Source organism: Periplaneta americana, chromosome 5 (assembly GCF_040183065.1).
Source record: "Periplaneta americana isolate PAMFEO1 chromosome 5, P.americana_PAMFEO1_priV1, whole genome shotgun sequence".
NCBI lineage: Eukaryota > Metazoa > Arthropoda > Insecta > Blattodea > Blattidae > Periplaneta > Periplaneta americana.
In genome coordinates, this window is record NC_091121.1 from 65177961 (window position 1) to 65191841 (window position 13881).

A 13881-nucleotide genomic window follows, 5' to 3' on the forward strand; every position below is an offset into this window, starting at 1 on the left:
GGTTAATTTGGAAAGTGTAAATTACAGTAGACTACTGCATAACTGTAGACCTAGAAAAAAATTGCCTTGCACAATACTGTGTTTTCCTTTTCCGATCTTACCTACTATAGTTCAAAGTTGCAAAGAATTTACTGTAGTACAGTAGACTGTATTTAGAATTAAACTATAGTAATACATTTCATTTAAAGCGTGAAGGGATACATAATGAATACTATAAATTTACTGTTAGATTGGGGAGCCTCCCTCCCAATTAAGGACACCTCTCAGATGCGGACAGATTGTTACGTCCCTTCGATGTCCGTAAATGAGAGGTTTCAGTACAAAGTTGTTTTTAATATTAACATTTTAGTGTTTTTGGAACTCATTTATTTCAAAATGAATTACAGTACACAGTAGTTTCATTAACTCATTGATGTAGCTTCCCATTATGCATTTTTAAATGTTAGGTTGTTTCTTTAGTAGTCACAATACATTTTTACACTTACTGTATTGTATTGTATTGTATTTCATTTATTTACAACCTGTTCTCAGAAGCATTACTCTTCATACAACAAAAGTGTGCGTGCCTTCTAATAATGTCTTGCTGTACGTTTTGCAACATGTCCCTGTTAACAGTCGTTACAGCTGCATGAAGCCGTGCAACAAGATCTATCGGGCTCTGAAGGGGTTTATTATTTAAATTAAGTACATAAAAAATAAAACAACTTGTTAGCGGACGCGAACCATTGAACCTCATGTGCAGTTCTACACTCCTTCACTTTACCCCTAGAGCTAGACTATCAGAACACGTAATTGAAGCGGGTAAGTAATGATGGGTTGACTTTACTTTCATGCTTCCGTTTATCCAGCGTTGCCAGATTGTGTAATTTGTACTCAATTTTTCTCGGAAATTAGAACCCGGGCGCAATTTTCAGAAAGAATAATTTGGACATAGTTTGCAATGGTAAATTGCGTGGTGCCTTGCTTATACCTACGCGAATTATGGTTCAGACTGTATAATGCTGTAAGCTTGACGTCTCTATGTTGTGTGTTCATGTAACGCATTACAGAACTTCCAATGCTCGATCCAGAGGAAATGTAGGCTACACTACTGTATTTCCTCGACATTTGCGTTCGATCTGTAACAGTAAAAGACCGACGGGATTTACCTGAGCGAATTATGTTTCCTAACAAACGCTAGGATATGGAATATGATGATAGAGAGTGTATTAATCTTGCACAGGATAGGGACCGATGGCGGGCTTATGTGAGGGCGGCAATGAACCTGCGGGTTCCTTAAAAGCCATTTGTAAGTAAGTAAGCAAACGCTCTGTGTTTTAGAAAGATGACTCTGCTCTGTGGTCGCTTGTTCTAAGGTGCCATGGTTTGGTCTGGCAGTACGGAATACACGTTGATTCAAATGTGTATGGAAGGAGATTTTTTTTATGAAAATTGGATTAGTTTATGGGACCGGTGCCCACCCAGCATCGTGAGGAAAGTGGAAGCTACAGTGAGTAGCGTAATCCGGCCTAACAAACCAGCTTCAACGGCTGAAAGATCAACGTGCTAACAAGCGTTGTCCCATACTGATCAATTGATCGTCCATCTCTGCTGAGATAAGTGGGCGTGAGGCCGGGTTGAACCTTAGAAGATTGTAATAATATTCAGCATTGATAGGAACACCATGTTTCATGAAGTCAACCATGATCAGCTAATTCCTTCTGTACCCCAAAAAGCTGACGCTGTAATTTCCCAAATGATATGTCTGTATTCGAAATTTTTAATGTGGTACGTTTAATTGGGCGCATATTCTGAAGGGCGCACCTTGGCAGGAGCGCGTCGATGCAACCCGCAAAATATCGTTGCTACTTAGCAACAGTGAGCCAATGCAACCCGCTATACGTCATTATTGGAAAAGTAAATGATATTTTAATATCATCTTGTAAGCTTATGTATTACATTTAATATATTACTAGTGGCATGAGCAGCAAATGCTGCATTTATTTTCTGTACTGATTACGATATTCATTAGAAGTTAAAGTTCTTTGTTTTATGATTATGCTAAGATGATTCTCATCAAGCGTTGACCTACGATTATTTGAAATCACACAACAACCAACCGCTTAAACGTTGCGTGCAGTTATAGGGTTTCTACGAATACCTTGCCATCTTTTTTGGTTGCGGAGACGAGGGGTAGGAGATCAGCGCTATTTTCAATGTTTGGATTGATTTTTTGTTCTGTCGTCGAAGTAACGAACTCGTGTTTCGTCGATAGTAACATTCCTCACCAAAATATTTGTTTCATCTCTCTTGAAGCACTAGAAATTCGTAAAGCAACACTTCAGCATTTTCTTGTTTCTGATCAATGCTGTATCATAGAATAATAAAACTAAGTGTTGAAAATTTATGTTAATATAATATAAAAAAAGATTAAATATATTTTACTGTTAGCTATGAAACCCATTGCTATCTATGATGGGCTGAAACTTACAAATACCCCTTCGTATATTAATTACGTAGTTTAACATTTTATAACTCCCTTTCATCATCATCTTAAAATTGTATTAGCTAGCGATGTCCGCGTAACCTCACTTCATCTGTGCTCGTGACAGCGATTTTTCTTTGTTTAAATGCTACAGATGCAACATTTTTATAACTGGCATTAACATGTTTACCTAATAAACCTAATAACATAAACGACATCTAGTGAATAGAGCTTTTTTCTTCTGTTTGGAGCCCTCTATTCATATCTGGAATATACAGTTCACATTTACAAGATGCGGATCTCATGCCTTCATGACCTAGTTGGGTTTATTCCGAGGGTCTCTGCAACTATAAGGCGAATGTCAGGTAAAATGGCGAATTCTAGAATTTATTTCGCCAAATGCTACCTCGTTATCACCAATACCACCGACTCCAGATAACCGTGCAGAATTGTTAAAACCTTTTTTTAAAAGTGCGACTTTCCCAACTGTAAGGTGAATGTCAGGTAATCCAATCACAAGTCCTCGGCCTTATCTCGTCAAATATCTCGCTGTCACCATTCCATCTATGCTAAATAATCTCGCAGTCGATACAGCGCCTTAAATAACTGCACAAAAATAAAAAGTGATAAAAAGTACGAGATTCTGTTGTCTTGTGGTCAGCATGACACATAGCCACCGCATAAAACAACCCAGAGCAAACATAAAACAAGGGACATACACCTAATCCTTTTGGAATAGAGATAAATCTTCATTTTCCTTATCTCATTATAATATGGTTTTACTAATGTTCATTATTACCTAGATATGTTCGTATTATCATTGCCTTTATCTTTATTTCAGGCGGGATGCTGCTCTAGAAGACTTAGCTGTGAAGCCCATTACCCAGTTCCCAGTTACTCTTGACGATGAGGTAAGAAAACATACTACCATACACGAGCAGAAGTACAAGATTTCCAATTTCGAGCGCTCCCAGCAGGTACCGGCCGTTTCCCTGTCAGTTACTCAGTTGCTAGCCCTTTGCCTGCCGGGACCATTTTCACCCTAAAGCAGAGCCTACTTTTCAATTTTACAATTAAACTGCAAGATTAAGAATGTAATTTCGCGTTCATAGTGTTGGATCTTAACTTGTATTGCAACAAATGTTCTAAAAGATGTCCATTTACTTGTAGACAAACTTTACATAAATAGATTCAATACGTTTTTGAACACTAGGCTTAATTCTTCTTGGGTAATGTTATGAAGAACGTGACGAACATCATGTAACGGGCAGTTATGTAACTGATGAAATGCTTCTGAATTCCAATAAAAATTTGCGTATCCCGATAAATATAGCTACGCTACGTCAGTAAAAAATATCTTCTGAATTCATAGTCCCGTCGTGTATATAGATTTAGGAATTCTAGCTTTTCTATCGGGATTAAACAGTCTTTGAGCCAGTGAAATCTTATACGGTTGCATTTTCAATAATAAAACTTCGTTGCTGTATGATCGGATTCACGCAAAACTATACAATGTGTTAAGTGATTGAGAGCTTTTTTTGCTGTATGATGAGATTCACGTAAGACTACACACTGTGTTAAATGATTGAGAGATTTTGTTGCTGTATAATCGGATTCACGCAAAACTATACAATGTGTTAAGTGATTGAAAGCTTTTTTTGCTGTATGATGAGATTCACGTAAAACTACACACTATGTTAAGTAATTGAGAGATTTTGTTGCTGTATGATCGGATTCATGCAAATCTATACAATGTGTTAAGTGATTGAGAGCTTTTTTTGCTGTATGATGAGATTCACGTAAAACTACACACTGTGTTAAGTGATTGAGAGATTTTGTTGCTGTATGATCGGATACAAGTAAAACTATAGACTTTGTTACGTGATTGAGAGATTTCGATGCTGTATGATCGGATCCACGTAAAATTACACAGTTTGTTAAGTGATGAGATATTTTGTTGCTGTACGATCAGATACACATAAAACTACACATTGTGTTAAGTGCTTGAGAGCTTTTATTGCTGTATGGTCGGATCTACTTAAAACTACACACTGTGTTAAGTGATTGAGAGATTTGGTTGCTGTGTGGTCAGATGCAAGTAAAACTAACTACACATTGTGTAAGTTATTGAGAGATGTTGTTGCTGTATGATCGGCTCCACTTAAAACTGCACACTGTGTTACGTGATTGAGAACTTTTGTTGCTGTATGATCAGATCCACGTAAAACTACACACTGTGTTACGTTATTGAGAGATTTTGTTGCAATGTTGTCGGATACAAATAAAACACACACTGTGTTAATTGATTGAGAGATTTCCTTGGACTTCTTTCTGATGGTGTTCCAATTTCCCATCTGTTAAAAGTTATTCTCCTGTTTGATTTCTTGTTCAATACTGAATTAGTAGTGCATAACTTCTTATAAAGTAGGTATCTTTATTATTGACTTGCTAGGAACATTCACACAGGAAATGTTCTCACAATTTACATTATATTCTACTCTCACGATACAATGTATATTTAGCAAAAGTGTTCACTTATAATGCGCTGTTTCACACTATACCTAATTTTTAAAGTCTACCTCGACCTCAAATAACCTGGACTGCTATAAATACAGCTGATCGCTCCAGTTCCGGCTATCGTGTCAGACCGATCACCTGATAGTGAGTACCGGAAATTGTGGATAGACTTCCACATAGCTAAGGAATTTCTAGGAGATGAGTACGCTCGAGATTAGAAATACTGTATAAATAATAGTTACATCATGCAAAGATTGTTTCAAGTATTTTTTTTTTTTTACAGTTTCAGTCATTAGTATATTACTTAAAAACTTCGGATGTGCCTTCCTGAAAAGAAAAGAAAAATGTTCCTATGAACATTTAGAGTCCCAAAGTTGTCGATGTTTTTATTTTGAAACGCTCTTTATTTGAAAATCTTACCACGTCTGGTATCTGTATGTATATTAATATTAATAAGCATCAAAACATACGTCAAATACGTTTTGATTGGCTGAGCCAGTCTATATGCCTAAATGATGCATAATACAATAATTCTTGTCCTATTTAACAGTTCTTGACGCAAAGGATGATGTGGTTACTATGGGAACGAAAGCTCTTACTTCAGACAAATAATGCAGCCAAGATTTCTAGCTGTGATGATGACTCTAATCTTAATTACTAATCGAAAATGAGTGTTGGTCCTATTGCCTCTACGCTTGGCAGTAGTGAATATTAAGCTGTAAATATGTGGTGATCTTTTAAATGTTAGTGCAATGAGAAACGATAAATTGGAGTTAAATATAACACTTTTATTCCAAATACTCTTCAGAATTTAAAAATGAAACAATATTGGTTTATGATAACTAAATGAGATAAGAAAGGTGAGGCACACAAAACCAAATTTACTCCTTATAAATTGCTTTTAAAATATTTGACGAGCACTTTTATTTCATTTAAAATCTTTGTATGGTGAACTATGATTTAGACCTAATTCTAAATAACTGACAATTTGGATCAGGCATTGCAATCGTTTGTTGTCGGTATAGGAATATTCACTAAGTCGTCGACACTTCACTAAATCGTGGGCACTTCGTAGAAAATGCCTTTTCTCGCACTCGTTCCAGTCTACTCTTTTTCGTTTTTGACTCAGTTTTCGACAGTTCATTTGCATGTTTCCTTTCACGCCACGCTTTCGTTCGTTCAGCCCCCGATTTCGGTATATTTTCTAGCAAACAACTTCTCAGCAATGTAGGCTTAATTTCACTCACTGGTTTCGACTGTATAACGTCACAACACTACACAGAAGACGCACTGACCAGCGGCAGCCTCATTCCCACTAATTTATGCATTAATTTGTGTAAATTGGTGAAATACTGTAAATATTAACTTTATTTACACGATAACATAGCAATGTACACAACCCCGTAGCAGTAACAGGCAAAGCCCTCTAACGTCCGTCACAGATTTTTGTTTCACAGCGATCGATTCGTGCCCAGAATAAATAGTTCACTTCAGTAATATACATACAGAGACCCAATGAACATGTAATTACCAGTGCCTCATTATAGAAATTATAGCACGTTTCACCTCCGCTTCGTAAGAAACACATTTGTATTGTCTCCTTGAGAATGTACCACTACATACAAGATGTCACTACAGCTCGCAATTGATTGGACGCTATGGACTGTGCCAGGTTCTCGAGATCACCAGACTCAGTGTATTGGAATTTTATTTGTGGAATCACTTGAAGACCATCTTTTATTAAACATCTGTAAACAATTTAGAATACTTCTGGATGCCAGATGATTCGAGAAAAACCTTACTTCATATGAAGGATTCTCCATTCTTAAGATCGTTCGTGTAGAGAATGGAGGATCTAGACTTGAGCAATTGATATAAATGGAAAACCGTTTGGATCTATTACTAAAATAAAATCATATTTGAAATCTCTGATAAAAAAAATACTTGCGTCTCTATGTTCGTATAAGCATTTATTCCCATATTTCATTGAGGGACAGGCGTAGGAAATGTTTTCTAACATGCGACTCATTCATTCTGTTCAATATCAAGATCCATGATTTATGTGCATTAGCGTCGTTTGAAACTCTTGAAAGAAGGATAGTGGTTTTTAGTATATATATTTGTAATAATTACAGAAACGAGAATTTGGTAGACCTGCAGAGAACATATGGATGAATTGCCACATATACAGAGTGAATAGATTGTAAATAAATCGCAACGCGGCTCCCAGTACACTGCCGGGGCACTCGCAGACTCTAGTTGTACAGCACAGTACCGGTAATTCAATACACCACAAACTATTAATGTAAAATATTACTAATATAAATAGTTGAAACATCATTTACTAATCTAAAATGAGAAAGGAGATGCTGAAACTATCTGCGTTCTTGTTCCAAACATTTGTCGCACTGCTTAAGAAATAACACATCGTTCAGAGCAATTCCCTTTGAGAAATGGAGGCATTGTTTTGCCGAATGTTATTTTTAAGTTCATCCAGGATATGTGGATTTTTTTACGGTTCCTCTGAGATAAAATTCCCAAGAATTAGATTTGGGGATCGGACATTTTCCTGTTAATAATTATATTCTACGAAGTTCGTCCGTAGAATAGTCTGTTGTATGTGCTGTCGCAGAATCCTGCAGGAAAGGGAAAGTGTTTTTGCCTTTCTCGAACACAATTCTGCGACAGGACATTTTATGGACGAACTTCGTAGATATAATTATCAGTTGAAGTGTGTGGCTTCCTCAAGCCTTTCTCTTGGACCTCTTGTGACTTTTTATCTCTGGGAAACTCCAAAATACAAAGTGTACAAAAATAATCCACATTCATTGAGAGAACAGAAAAATATTATGGGAAAAATATCCCAATAAGAATTGCAGTGACACTTCACTTCATAAACAGGTGTGACAAATGTTTAGAAGAAGCCGGACAGTTTCAGGATCTCCTTTCTAATTTGGGTGAGTAGATGGGGTTTAACTGTTTGCATTTAGTAATGTTTTACTTTAATAATTGAATACCTCCCGGAATAAGGGTATAAGTACATAGGGAAAGCATGCAACATATACCCTTATTCCGAGGGTGTATTCAATTGAATCGTTTATTTCAGAAACCAGTCAAACGCCAAAACAAGAAAAAATGAGTTAAAGACGGTAGAATGTTCTATGAGGGTATACATACATTTTAGTGCTGAAAACAGTCACATGCCGTCCTCCTGTAATGGCGAGGCATTACGTTGAATTTCATGTTTAGCTCAGAAACAAGCGACAGCGCTTGGCTGGTTTCTGCAATAAACTCCGGGTACATTTTGTGTTGATAGTTTTGTGACCAACTGATTGAAAAAGTGTTTTTTGGTTAGCGTAGTGGTTTTTTAATAATAAAAATATACCTATATCGCAGTGAAATATCTCAAAGTTCAGAAGATGAACCTATACCTAAAAGGAAACGAGGAGTGGTAAACGAAAACGTAATACTATTCCCAATGCAAGGATAAAAGGAGAAGGCTATGTTTCTTATTCTGGCAGAGAAGTATCTCAGAAAACCGAGCCCGACATTCTCACTTGCAAGTGGAATGCGAAATGTGATTTAAATATTGAGGAAGTAATAAATGAAACATGATGGTATTTTCATTCTTTTGAAAATAAAAACTCTCAAGATACCTATATTCAGGCTTTGGTTGAGGTTACTGAAGTTAAGCGTGTACGTAAGAAACAAGGTCCAGAGCAAGAGTTGGCAATGAAAATGTTAATGAAGGCACTTTTAAAATATCTCATTCTTACAATTATAATTTAAGGACTGGTAGTGTACTGAAACATGTTTGCAAGAATGTGTTTATCAAAATCCATGGTAATTTGTCAGTTATTGCTTGAAAATACTGCCCCTAAAGACATTACACATTTCCTTTAAAAATATGAGTTTCATAACAAAATCCTAAACAATTCGAGAATTATGCCATAAAAATATGTTTGCACCACTCGTTTATTGCAGAAACCAGTTAGGCTAAGTGAAAAACTTTTTCGTATTTTTTTACAGCTAAGTTAAAACGCACAAAATAATTTTCCTTAGATAAAAAGTATTGAAATATGTAGGGGAGAGTCGGGTAGTATCGGACAGTGCGTTTCTTTCATCTACCATCATATGGTAGTACCTGATTGACATGGTTACGTTTCTCTATGCGACATCACAGAAACGTAACCATGTCAATCAGGTACTATCATCGTGTGGTAGATGAAAGAAACTCACTGTCCGATATTACCCGATGTCCGATACTACCCGACTCTCCCCTACTACTTTCAGCAAAACATATTAAAACCACTACCAAACCATTTAGTCTGATGCTAGGTAGTTTTTTCTATTTTCCCACAATTGGCTAACTTGGCGCTTGACTGGTTTCTGAAAAAAAGATTCAATTGGTGGTGTGTAGAATTACCAATACTGAGCTATGTCTCACCAATAGCAAGTTGCCAGCTTAACCGGAGTTTTCGAACGTCTCGGCCTAGGGCCGTGTGGCTGCGTTGCGGTTTCTTTACAATCTGTTTATGAAGTACGAGTAATATTTATCATCATCAACTTCAAAGTTAAAAACTTTCTACTTGTCCCGTCTCAAAAAAAATTTAAAATTATTTGGACCTTCAAACTTAACATTTTCCTTTTGGCATTCAATTTATTATACTCTGTATATTGTGTAATACATGCGTTAAACGTACGTATTAATGTTTTTTACATTTCTCCTGAAGTTGCCTTGTTATACTGTAAAGTTATTTATTGACTTCACGTTAAATGTCGATTTGTTTCATTCACATGATTCTTTATCAAGGCTTTGTGTATTGATTGTAATCTGATGATGATATATCCGATATCAATTAGGAATTAATTATATAGAATTCCTTTACTCTGATATAATGTTATCCGATAAAATTTTTATCTTTATCTGGCTACAGATGAATTAGACAAAGTTGAGGTATGGTTAATATAGACCAGTGGCTCCCAAAATCGGAGTCGTGTAAAGAGCTGAGCGAGATGATTTACAAAATAAAACAAAAACCGCTTATTAACATACATTTATTTTGTACGGTGAAACCTCTCTAACCTGGACACGTATAGTTCAATAAAAATTGTCAGTCTAACGGGGTGTCCAAGTTAGATGGAATTAGAATTTTTTTAGCATGCAATGGAAAGGAAATTACTGTACAGTACATAATGTTAAGGAACTACAGTATTCAAACACTTTGACGTTTAGTTCGTCATCAACAGTTTTGCGAATTCTTTTGCTTTCCCCACTGCAGTTTTGTTCCCGTGTATTTAATATTAAGGTCCTATTACAGCATTGCTAATGTTTGAAACTGTTGATTTAGAAATTCCGAACTCTCCTGCACTTTCCCTACAACTAACACCATAACGCAACCTATCAATAACTTCTTTCCTCCTTTCAATGGTTAATTCCAGCAACTTACGCTTATTCATATTGAGGCACTATAGTAACTGCACAAACTGACTCTCACAGGTAAAAACCTCGGCAAAATCTGATTTCTACACTGCAGGCCTACTTAAATAATTTCGTAGCATAAAGTTTATTGTTATGAAAAATAATGATCCTTCACTCCATACTCAAATTTAGTCACAGTACAGTTACAAAAAGAAAAAAGTGGGTAATTCCAAGAAAGTAGAAAGAAGTTCACAGTTGTACACTCTTAGACAAAAAAAAATGACCGGACTCTTGAAGCGTAAATTTTTCTGAGTTCCGTTCGGCTGTGCGCCTGATACACAAGACTAAAATCAGAGTAGTAAGGACGAAACCAGCGAGATCCAAGAACAGATCCTTATACCGACAAACAACGGTTTGAACTGTGTGTGTGTCATAGCTCCGTGGTAAAACTCTGGCTTCCCACGCAGAAAACCCGGGTTCGTATCCGCCTTCGTGTAAGTATATATATTTGTTTCGTTTTATTTTTTCTCTTGCTAGAAACAAATTATACATTTATTAACGTGCACAGGAGTTTGGATTAGTTGAACAATTAAACAAAAACATTCAGTAATATTGGAGACTTCTTCCTAATTACCCTTGAATTAAAATAGATGTTCACTTCTTGGATCTTCTCCCCTCTCCATAAGGAATATTGATCAGTTACTATAATTTGTATGAGTAGTAGTAGTAATAATAATAATAATAATAATAATAATAATGACCACAGATTATTCCGCCTTGCATTTTCAGAGGAAAATGTTAATTTCGATTGGAATAAGATCATATTTTCAGATGAAGTTTCTTTTTCCTCTGACAATTACGGGAGGCAAATGTCTACCGTTCAGGGGGATCCCGATACGATCTTACGCATGTGGCAACTCGCTTTCGCAGTGGCCGTATATCTGTTCCATATTGGGGCTGGATGTCCAGTGACGGTCTGGGTGTTCTATGGCGGCTCGACGGAAATCTTAATGCCCAACAATACAAGGTCTTATTGGAAAATGATATGCTTCCCCCTGTACGGATGATATATCCTGATGATGATGAGATCATATTTCAACAGGTTAATCATCGTGTTCACACATGTGCCGAGGTCACGAGATGGTTTTCAGAGAGGCCATATATCAGACTGATAGAATGGCCTCCCTGTTCACCAGATCTGAATGTCCTAGAAAATGTGTGGTCGGAGGTGAAGAAAACTGTAAACGCGATGATAAATATAATGGCACGTCGGCCGACCACAAAAGATGCACTCTGGAACATTATCGAGGAAGCTTGGGATCGTGTATCTTCACGTCGACAGTACCTGAGACGCCTGATCGCATCCAAATCCCGTAGAATGCAGGCGGTTATAGATGCGGAGGGATTACATACCCAGTCTTGAATTTTTTGTCTATTTTGATTTTTGTTTATTGGTCTTCGAGATGTATTTCTTTATTTTGTTTAATACAAAGAAAAGGATAATGCCTGTTTATTCCTATCCGAGAAGGATTTCTTTTACTTAAGGTTTATTAGCGTTTATTTCTATCCGAGAAGATTTCGTTTAGTCTCTTTAAATACAAGATACAAGGGAAAAGATTGCTATTATGTATCTAATTTACCCTTTGTAAATATTAACTTTCTGTTAAATATTTCACAATACTGGTTATTATCATTATGCAAGAAGTAAAAAATGAGAATGAAAAAAAAAACAAAGTATAGACTGAGATTCGAACTCGAAACCTTTCGAATATAAGGCCACAATGCTACCGACTACGCTATGCGAGAGAAACGATGACTCTTTAAGAAGCATGTTATATAATCATCATATAGTAGTGTAGTATCGAAAACATTTACGACAGAAGAAATTCATCCGCGTGTGTATCATGCTCTGACGAATGCACCCGAAGTCTTCCGAATCGGACATAGAATCTGGAGCCGGGTCATTTTTTTTTTTTTTTGTCTAAGAGTGTACCATACAAGGAAAACCCCCCTCTCTCATTCCACTGTGCTAATGGTCCTTGTAAAATACAAGGGTTCGATTAAACTCAACTCTAAACAGGTAGCAGAAATACACAATTGAACAAGAGTATCGTCAAAGATATAATTATAAGGGATTGAGGGATGTCCAACCTAGAGGATATATTGGACATGCAGAAGCATAGAAATTTATCCGATTCCAAGAAAATATGTCCAATATAATGAGGTGTCTAACATACAGAGGTATCCAAATACAGAGGTTTCACTGAATTTAGAAATATAAACATAACGTTGAACACAAAAATCATAATATGTTTCAATAGTTATAAAGTAAAAAATAATTAATACGATAATTTGGTAGTTTTTTTATCAGAAAATATATTCTCAAAAATGGACTGTTTGTTTGATACACACACAGTCATCATAATTTGAAGCACGGTGAACACAGTGAAAATGTTGTCATCGCGCTTCACTTCTTATACGAGTATATATTATAGACTAGTTGAATTGCTTCCAGAAGAAGTGCTATTTAGCTACGAATAGCGTGCGCTCTCCAAAAGGCTGGAAAATTCACATAACAAAAATAAACAAGTTTGGATACTGGGTAACAGATAGCGCAACTATGATTTTCTGTTTGTATTGAATTATTACCGCAGTCCCATGGTGCTAAATTTGAAGTACTTGAAATTATGCTTACGTAATACTTTGTGTCATTGTTGCACCATGTGCTTCTCTTTTAGTCGTTATTTGGGTGGTTTTGAGTAAAATTATCGTTGTTTTTGATTTTGTATTTTTCGAAGCACTGTAGTGGATGTTGCAAACAAATGTCTCACCCAAAAATGAGTCACACCTTCAAAAAGTTTTGGAACCACTGATATATACAATCGGTTTAAAAATTGTTTCATTAATATCTAATCTGCTACACTTAAATACGGAAATACGAAGACGTTTTCGTGAGCTCACGCTGACATCTTTTTAATTTATCATGTTTAGAATACTAGTAATACATGTATTCGATGTCCATTTTGGCATCTATTGCTGTTCTCTTAGACGCCAAGAGAGCCTTTGACACAGTTTGGATAGACGCCCTAAAATATAAACTCACATCCTTAAATCTGCCACACGAAATCACACGTTGGCTCTCCAGCTTCATATCGAACCGAACAGGACAGGTGAGACTCGGAAGGAACGAACTTTCTCGGACCTTCCGAATAGAAGCTGGAGTCCCCCAAGGCAGTGTCATATCTCCCACTCTGTATAACATCTATGTGGCAGATATTCCCCTCCCTAATAACCCGCTAGTAGGACTGGCACAATATGCAGACGACGTCGCATATTGGGCAACACATCCCCGACTCACCTCCGCTAGGAAGTTACTAAACGCAACACTCAGGCAATATCTAAATTGGACCAACACGTGGCGGATCACAGTCAACACAGACAAAACACAGATATGCGTCTTCCGCCCAAAACTCCGGAC

At 36.6% G+C, this 13881-nt stretch overlaps 1 protein-coding gene across 15 annotated transcripts in view; it reads left to right on the forward strand.

The window, feature by feature from the left end:
- LOC138699780 (multiple PDZ domain protein-like) overlaps positions 1-13881 on the forward strand; it is a 1065748-nt gene that overhangs the window by 971044 nt on the left and 80823 nt on the right. For all 15 annotated transcript variants that reach the window (XR_011332076.1, XM_069825918.1, XM_069825919.1 and 12 more), the window contains one exon: positions 3306-3375. Coding sequence is in view for 14 of the 15 variants with exons in the window: in XM_069825918.1 (XP_069682019.1) it covers positions 3306-3375 (70 nt within the window). In the remaining variant the exon portion in view is untranslated. The remainder of the gene's footprint in view (positions 1-3305; positions 3376-13881) is intronic.